At 42.1% G+C, this 9,656-nt stretch overlaps 1 protein-coding gene across 5 annotated transcripts in view; it reads left to right on the top strand.

The window, feature by feature from the left end:
* Nucleotides 1-4,482: 4,482 nt before the first annotated feature.
* Nucleotides 4,483-9,656, top strand: part of epb41a (erythrocyte membrane protein band 4.1a) — a 36,946-nt gene continuing 31,772 nt past the window's right edge. For 3 of the 5 annotated variants that reach the window (XM_053637901.1, XM_053637899.1, XM_053637898.1), the window contains exons 1-2: nucleotides 4,483-5,129; nucleotides 9,505-9,556. Coding sequence is in view for 1 of the 5 variants with exons in the window: in XM_053637903.1 (XP_053493878.1) it covers nucleotides 4,847-4,928 (82 nt within the window). In the remaining 4 variants the exon portion in view is untranslated. The remainder of the gene's footprint in view (nucleotides 5,130-9,504; nucleotides 9,557-9,656) is intronic. The other 2 variants (XM_053637903.1, XM_053637902.1) reach the window with 2 other exon arrangements.

Here is a 9,656-nt window from a genome sequence, read left to right as displayed (position 1 = left end):
ATAATACATCACTGAGAGATGTGACTGGAGGTCAGGGTTGGGGAGGCCATTAAGGGGGAGGGGGTGTGAGGGCAGAGCTTATTTCAAGGGAGGCAGCTGTCACCCAGACCCACCCCACTGACATGTTAATAGTTATAAGGGTTTGACGATACACTCCGGTCACGATTCTGTTCCATTCATGATACTGGGACTTCATTCTGTTCAAACAGTACAACTACAAGTGTTCCCTTTATTTTGGCCAACTGCAATGCTTGATTACTGAGTGACAGAGGACTTCTTTTCCCCATATATTTGCTACGAATAGTCGCTCAGCCACAGTCCATAGCTGAGGAATGTTTCTCTTGAGGACTCGGTACACAATAGAGTGAAAAGAGCAAATGTTCATGGAAATGAGATCGAGTCACGTCAACAAGCCAGAGGGCCTTACGAGAACATGGGAGAAGGGAAAACCTACACACCTGAATAATGTGGGAGACCAGGAGGATAAGGAGATAGACACGGAAGTGCAGAACATTGCACTCACTGACTGACTGACTGACTAGTCAGTCATAGTCTTTGGAGCACAACTGAGATTTATAAGAGAAGCTCTAGTGTAATGGTTGCTCCTTGTGTTTGTTTCATTTTTAAAAAAAAAAGAAGAATTTTTGGTTAATAAAGACTCTTAACTCATAAAATGACAAATTTAATAACAACAACAATAAGCAGGAGCATATACAAATTTGCAAATATTAATGCGACAAACAAAATGTAGGAAAAAATGTAAAACGTGGGCAGAGTGAAACCAATTTTATTTATATATATTTATGTGATACTAATGGTGTGTCTTTTCCAGTGTATTAAAGTCTGCATTCATAGTAACACTGTTTTGAACGCTATTAAGACATTAAGAGTGTCCTCTTTTTGGAAAACCAGAATATGGTCACCCTTGTGATGTGATGTTACCTGCAACGTGGACAGGGATATTTTATTTGTTTGTTTATTTACTTATTTTCTTACAACAAATCCAGACATTGAACTTATTTTTAAGCTCTAAATAAAAGTATTTTAGCTCATATTGCTTTTCTCTTGACTTTATTTACATATGTGACCTTGAAGTAATCCTAAAGCAATCAGATTACATTACTTTCATATTGTGATACTTGGATTATGTTACTGATGACATTTTTTATGAAGTAATGTGTAACCGTAACGGAATATATTTTTAAAGAAACCCTAACAACCTTGACCGTAATCTTGTGAAGCCAACCAATAGATCTATCAGATGCTAATAATTAAGTAGAACTTCTAGAAAGTGCACCAGAAAAAAGACATTTAACTAGCAAGGAATCACAAACTTCTTAGTTTTAACTAGCATATTTTTATTTAGTTGGTGTCAAATTCAAGTATTTCTGTAGAGAGTTATTACCTTATTTAATCTGTTTACCCTAAACATTTATTACAATTTTTTTACAGAGCAAAATGAATAAACTGTTCTTTTTTTTTGTTGTTGTTGTTGTGATTTGTTTGTAAACATCTGGCTGAAGGGTCCCTACATCATTTAGGAGGTCATTAAATGTTCAGAAACGAATGTTCAGACATGGCCCTGGTGATGGGGAGAGAGGGGTAATTGGTGTCCTCAAGGCCAGTTGGTGCTCGAGATGTCAATGGGGACCACGTAGAAAAGGGGACGGGGGGGGGAGCTGCCGTAAATGATCTGTGAATGGAAATGAGGAGACTAGGCTAAAGAGGGTGAGTACTTCTTTTCTGTTCTCCTGATCTCCCGGGACCATGCCTGTCTGGTTGCTCCTGTCATTTCGGATTACCAGACGGTGCACCACCTGCTCCTTTCATTAGTGCACTGGAGGTGGAGGGACTTTCGGGGGGGAAGTGCAGAAATGGTGTGAAAACAAGAGAATATATAATACAATAGCTTAGGATCATGGCTGCTCTAAGGGGTCTATGATTGTATCATTTTTATTACAAAGGTAGAAATTACAGCTCACAATTCTCAAATTCTATTCATTATTGATTGAGTTCCTATAGTTATGAATTCTATAAATAAATAAATATATACAGTATTGGGCAAAAGTCACATGGGAGAAATGCTGTAGTGCAAATATGGCTACAAGAATAATGAAATTAAATGTTTCTACATTTAAAAAATATATATATATATAAAGAGCAGTAAACAGTAATAAATGAAACAGTCAGTATTTGGTGTGATGACCTTTTGCTTAAAAAAAGAGAGTAGTCTCAGGTAGACTTTGTGCGGTTTTATAAGGGAATGAGCTGTAAGTGTTATTGAACATCTTGCAGAACCAGCCACAGTTCTTCTGGAGACTTTTACTGTTTCACTCGCTTCTTATTTTTGCAGCAAAACCCAGCAGCCTTTAATATGGGTTAATTTTTTGTGCGTGTGTGTGTGTGTGTGTGTGTGTGTGTGTGTGTGTGTGAAATGTAATATGCTGCTTTCTGCTTTACTGACACACAAAATATTTTTCTGTAACATTTCATCTTGTGCTGGAAAACTAATGTTTGAAATGTTTTGTACTGATTGGATAATGTAGATGTTATCAAGTATAAATCTATAACAAAGTTTGTACTAAAAAAAAAAAAAAAAGGATTCCTAAGACTTGCACAGTACTGTGTATATATAAATACAGTCTGGTCATTAATATTTCATCATTGACCAAAATATTGTTACTACAGTATATTAGAGCTGATATAAATATGAGCTCAAAGTGCTTTAATTTTAGGGTATTTTGTATATGTGGTCCCCTCCTTCTGATGGGACCAAAAGTAATTGGACAACTGGCTGCTAGCTGTTCCATAGCCGTGTGTGTTATCCATTTACATATATACAGTATTTATTTCTTTGTTTGCTTATTATACAATAGTTATTCTTGGTCGACTGATCTAATTGGATGTTCCAAGAGTGCTGATATTTTCGTAGAGCAGCACTAGGACGTATCACTCTGTGTATCGCTCTGGTTGTATATATCTACTGCTATATAAAATTCCAAATCTAGCAACAGTTCGTTACACTAAAACCGTTACTACACTTACGACAGGCTGTCAGTCAGTCTGTGCATTACCATGGAAACAAGCAATGCAATTCACTGACAGAGCAAAAAATACATAAATAAATAAACAAAATATCTGGTAATATCGTGTGTGAAATGTCAGTTACTTGATATTAATTTATTTTTTTATGTTAAAGAAGTGTTGTATAAAAGTATCACATTCATTCACTGCTGTACTGAACATAAGCATGGCTGGGATTGTTCCTCAGGCCCTGCTCAAGTTTGTGTGATATTCTTTAAATACATCTGAATGGGTTGAATGGGTTTAATTCAGAGGTTTAGTTCATGAATGAAAAGCTACAAGGCTACAATAAATAGTCAAATACTGTTGTACACGTTTCAATGAACAGCTTAATATTTGAATAGATGGATTAGGTTGGATTAGTTTCATAATATACAGAGTGGCTCTATGGCTCTATGAATCAATTTTAATAATACTTGAGTACACAGGTTTGCTAAGAGGGTCCAAATAAAAAGACCCACTGTCTTCTAAACAGTCTACATTAAACTCATGGGATGAGTGTAAGACAAATAAAGCATTTAAATCCTGCATGTGAAGTTCATCTGTCCCACAAGCTATTCATCATTTAGGTCTAACCGGAGGGGCAGGAGGAACACACCCAGCTTTCCAGGTATACACTATCCGAATCTGTTCATGTTTAATCTGTCCCACCAAACAAAGTGTGATCTTTATAAAGGGTAGCACAGAAATCTCTCATGTGAGTCACTATAATGAATGAAAGGAGATTATTAGCTATTCTTCAAGAGATATTAACATTATTAATTATTAATTAATAATGTTAATAATGTGGCTAAAATAAATTGAGCTGTATTTTACTTGATTACATGGAGTTCAGTGTATTTGCTTTGATAAGATGCAAATGAAACAGATACACAAAGGAGTGATGTGATGTACTTGCACATGAAGTGGAGATACCTTTACATACCATAACAGCAAATCTTGAAATATGTTATTCCCCTTACACCATAGCAATTCACCAATGACCACAACTGTTCCTTTTTAATCAGTGACACAGCAGGTAGCATTGTTGACTCACAGCTCCCGGGTCCCTGGTTCGATCCTGAGCTCGGGTTTCTGTCAGTGTGGAGTTTGCATGTTCACCGTGTGTCAATTTGGCTTTTCTCCGGTTTCTTCCCACCTCCCAGAATCATCCCGGTAGGTGGATTGGCCAAATTGCCCCTAGGTGTCAATAAGTGTGTGTGTGTGTGGGGTGCCCTGCAATGGACTGGTGTACCATCCACGGTGTATTTCTGCCTCGTGCCCAGTGTTTCCATGATAGACTCTGGACCCACATCGACCGTGACCCAGAATAAAACTGATACTGAAAGTGTGTAATTAATTTTTAACCATTTATAGTTACATGTAATGTTGAGGAAGTAAGTGAGACAAGTTAGTTCCTGTTCTCACTTACTCCTCTGTCCTGAAAGCTTCAAGTTACAGTTTTACCTCTGACTGTTACAAAGCACTGACACTGGAGACTCCTTCCATACATGTTAATTAAATACATCCCTGCTTTACATATGAAGAATTACACACGTTTGTAAGTTTTATGTGGCGCTGAACACGTCCCTGTGAATGAGCCGTTACTATAGAAACGATAACGTATTAGAGCGAGCGCATTAATGAGAAATAAACCTGTGATGTGCAGCTGCCCTAATATCAGAGCTGCTTTTCTGAAATTAATCAACACCTTCTGACCACATAGAACAGCGCAGTGATTAAAAAAAGGTAAATAAGACCTTTCTCTGTATCCTTGCTCAGGATGCTGGTGCAGGGAGATGCTGCTCGGACTCTGATTGGATCGTTTCTGCTCCTGCTCGCCCCTCATTGGTTACTACTCCTGAGTACGATACGTCATTGTCCACGTAGTGCCCTGTTTTTACTAGAACCAAAACACCGTGTGTGATAAAGGGCTAAGATCATTCTACACCTGGGCTAGCGCATCTGAAACTCTTAAAGGAAATACTTTTATTTTTATGTTGTTGTTTTTTTTTTTTGTAAGTTTTATGTGAATTGATTTTCCACTCAGATGAATTAAAAGCGAGGTAAGTGCTTCCGTGCACCAGGCTCGTGAGGGCATTGTGTGATGGGATGATGGAAAGGAAGGGATTCTGTTGACATTTTTTTCCACATTAGGCGCCATTTTCAGACCCTCCGTTGGGCAGCTGCTGATGAATGGGGTTCTGAATGACACGCTATCCGCGTCGCAGCAGCGAGCCCAGGGCTTTGGCTGCGTGTTTATATGTCGGGGTTTGCTTTGTTGTGGTTAGTGCTTTATAGGGTTGCTCATTAAACGGAGATTATAATAGACAAGACACGGGCAAAGGGGCTTTAAAAAGCGGCACCCAGAGCACACGCACGCACGCACACACACACACACACACACGCTCCGCATTTCTCTCTTTCCCCGCATCTCTCACACACACACCGCGTCTCTCTCTCCCCGCATCTCTCTCACACACACACCGCATCTCTCTCTCTCTCTCTTTCCTCGCATCTCTCTCACACACACCGCATCTCTCTCTCCTCGCATCTCTCACACACCGCATCTCTCTTTCCCCGCATCTCTCACACACACCGCATCTCTCTCCTCGCACCTCTCACACACACACCGCATCTCTCTCTCCCCGCATCTCTCTCACACACACCGCATCTCTCTCTCTCTCTCTCTCTTTCCCCGAATCTCTCACACACACACCGCATCTCTCTCTCCCCGCATCTCTCTCTCACACACACCGCATCTCTCTCTCCTCGCATCTCTCTCACACACACACCGCATCTCTCTCCCCGCATCTCTCTCACACACACCGCATCTCTCTCTCCCCGCATCTCTCTCACACACACACCGCATCTCTCTCTCTCTCTCCCCGCATCTCACACACACCGCATCTCTCTCTCACTCTCTCTCTCTTTCCCCGCATCTCTCTCACACACACCGCATCTCTCTCTCCCCGCATCTCTCACACACACACCGCATCTCTCTCTCCCCGCATCTCTCTCACACACACACCGCATCTCTCTCTCTCTTTCCCCGCATCTCTCACACACACACCGCATCTCTCTCTCCCCGCATCTCTCTCACACACACCGCATCTCTCTCTCCCCGCATGTCATACACACACACACACCGCATCTCTCTCTCTGCATCTCTCACACACACCGAATCTCTCTCTCTCTCTCTCTCTCTCTCTCTCTCTCTCACACATACCGCATCTCTCTCTCTCTCTCTCCCCGCATCTCTCACACACACCGCATCTCTCTCTCTCTCTTTCCCCGCATCTCTCACACACACACTGCATCTCTCTCTCCCCGCATCTCTCACACACACCGCATCTCTCTCCCCGCATCTCTCTCACACACACCGCATCTCTCTCTCTCTCTCTCCCCGCATCTCACACACACACCGCCTCTCTCTCTCTCTCTCTCTCCCCGCATCTCTCACACACACCGCATCTCTCTCTCTCTCTCTCTCTTTCCCCGCATCTCTCACACACACACTGCATCTCTCTCTCCCCGCATCTCTCTCACACACACCGCATCTCTCTCTCTCCGCATCTCTCACACACACCGAATCTCTCTCTCTCTCTCTCTCTCTCACACACACACCGCATCTCTCTCTCTCTCTCTCTCTCTCTCTCTCTCTCCCCGCATCTCTCACACACACCGCATCTCTCTCTCTCTCTCTCTCTCCCCGCATCTCTCACACACACACACCGCATCTCTCTCCCCGCATCTCTCTCACATACACACCGCATCTCTCTCTCTCTCTCTCTTTCCCCGCATCTCTCTCACACACACTGCATCTCTCTTTCCCCACATCTCTCACACACACCGCATCTCTCTCTCTCTCTCTCCCCGCATCTCTCACACACACACCGCATCTCTCTCTCTCTCTCTCTATCTCTCTCTCTCCCCGCATCTCTCACACACACCGCATCTCTCTCTCCCCGCATCTTTCACACACACCGCATCTCTCTCTCCCCGCATCTCTCTCACACACACCGCATCTCTCTCTCCCTGCATCTTTCACACACACCGCATCTCTCTCTCCCCGCATCTCTCTCACACACACCGCATCTCTCTCTCCCCGCATCTCTCTCACACACACTGCATCTCTCTCTCCCCGCATCTCTCTCACACACACTGCATCTCTCTCTCCCCGCATCTCTCTCACACACACCGCATCTCTCTCTCCCCGCATCTCTCTCACACACACCGCATCTCTCTCTCCCCGCATCTCTCACACACACACCGCATCTCTCTCTCCCCGCATCTCTCACACACACCGCATCTCTCTTTCCCCACATCTCTCACACACACCACATCTCTCTCTTCCCGCATCTCACACACACACACCGCATCTCTCTCTTCCCGCATCTCTCACACACACCGCATCTCTCTTTCCCCGCATCTCTCACTCATACACACACACACACACACACACACCACATCTCTGTCCAGTGGTTGTGAAAGGGTGTTCCTGTCTTTACTTTGCTGCTGGTTGCCTTTGTTTCACTGTGAGCTAGAAGTGATGAGAATTCCGGTTCTTGGAGAACTTTGCTCGGCTCACCACTAAGAGCCGACTCTTTCGACTCCCAAATGGACCATAAGTAAATAAGCAGGAAAGAAAAAAGCAGGAAAGTAGTTACAGCATGCTTGAAAAGTCACTAGATGACGCCACAGCCCAATTTGCATATTCAGTGAGATCATTTGCAAATCAAACTAGAAATTAAGGTTTATGACGAAGGAAGATTTTCTGAAGATACTTTGAATATAATAAAATAGAGTAAAATATAGTTTTATCCAAAAGAAAATAGCAGAATATAAAGTCATCTTCGGTCATGGCACCACAAATGAACTTTTTACACGTTTACAAAATACTATATTTTCTCTCAGGAATGCAAACAAAAAGAAAAAACAGTGATGACAAGTAGCGATAGTGATTTAGTCATAAAAAGTGAGTAGTAATGAAGGAAAGGATACACATGGAATAGCTCAGTTTAATAACTTTAAATATCATCCAAGAAGAGTGTAGGGCAAACAATACTAATGACTGATTGGACATGGGGAACAATGATGATCAGTGATTGGACAAGGCGAACATTGGTGATCAGTGATTGGTTGTTGGGAACAGTGGTGACTAGTGATTGGTTGTTGGGGAACAATGGTGGTCAGTGATTGGTTGTTGGGAACAATGGTGGTCAGTGATTGGTTGTTGGGGAACAATGATGATCAGTGATTGGTTGTTGGGGAACAATGATGATCAGTGATTGGTTGTTGGGGAACAATGGTGGTCAGTGATTGGTTGTTGGGGAACAATGGTGGTCAGTGATTGGTTGTTGGGGAACAATGGTGGTCAGTGATTGGTTGTTGGGGAACAGTGGTGGTCAGTGATTGGTTGTTGGGGAACAATGGGGGTCACTGATTGGTTGTTGGGGAACAATGATGATCAGTGATTGAACTTGCTCTCTCAACTTGTATGACATGGTCTGTGGTGTGAGCTAGAGAGCACGAGCGAGTTCAGTACACTTACTAACATCTGCTTAAAATGTTGCTAGATTTGTCGTTAGGCTCTTTTCTGAAATGAAGTTGATAAAGTGGTCTAAAAAGTCACCAAATCTATCAACAAAGTCTCTTTAAGTTGACACCACTGCTCAGTGTTGCAAACTCTTTTCAAAGTAGCTAAAGCGCACTCAAAAAGCTGATAGATGATGTCATCCACTAATTTGCATATTTATTGATTCATCATGATCATTTGCATATTAAATTACAAATCAGTGTACATGAAGATCTTTTTCAAATAGAATAGAGTTTTATTCGAATAGAAAAGAGTAGATTATAAATTATTACTTGTAGAAAGAAGTCTTGGCAGTACAGGCTGACCATTTATACAAATACAAAACATCATATCTTCTATCAATGCTGACATAAACAAAGCAGAGGTAGTGAGGAATTGTGAAATAGACAGAAGGGATGTTTATAAATGGAATAACTCACTTTTATTGCTGTAAAGTTCACCAAGAATAGAGATTAGAACAGGGAGGGTGAGTCAAACAGTAGTGATCAGTGATTGGTTGACAGGAACATGGACACGTATATGCGCAACTCAGTCAGGCTTTACACACTGACACTCTCTACCTGTGTAAGACTCAAGCGTCACTGCTTGAGGGGTGTCAGTCTAAAACGCAGGATGTGAATAAACTTGTCAATCATTTTTGTAAAGTATACACTTAAAATAGTCCTTATTTATTTTTTGTCTATTTACAGCAGCATCCAATGACATGTTGCTCAAATGCGCTATTAAAAAAAAACACCACCCATCTATAAATACAGAGATGAAATGCTCACTTAGCTGCAACACACAGGTAAGAGGAAGAAGAGGGCTGTGGCACTTAGTAATTTTTTGTCCTTGTTGTCCAGATGGAACTGTAGGAGGTGCAATGCGAACGGACACAATCGCGTACGGACACTGGTAAGATGTCTTTTGTGCGATTGGTCACTGCTGCGTGGCTGCTGCTTGTATTTCGCTGCTGCTCAACTTTTTTTCGCCACGTAGTGTCTGGAAAGTTCTT

This window comes from Ictalurus furcatus, chromosome 12, assembly GCF_023375685.1.
Source record: "Ictalurus furcatus strain D&B chromosome 12, Billie_1.0, whole genome shotgun sequence".
In the NCBI taxonomy this organism is placed as follows: Eukaryota; Metazoa; Chordata; class Actinopteri; order Siluriformes; family Ictaluridae; genus Ictalurus; species Ictalurus furcatus.
Note: the sequence above shows the minus strand (reverse complement) of the source record. Positions and strands in the feature narration are given on the sequence as shown.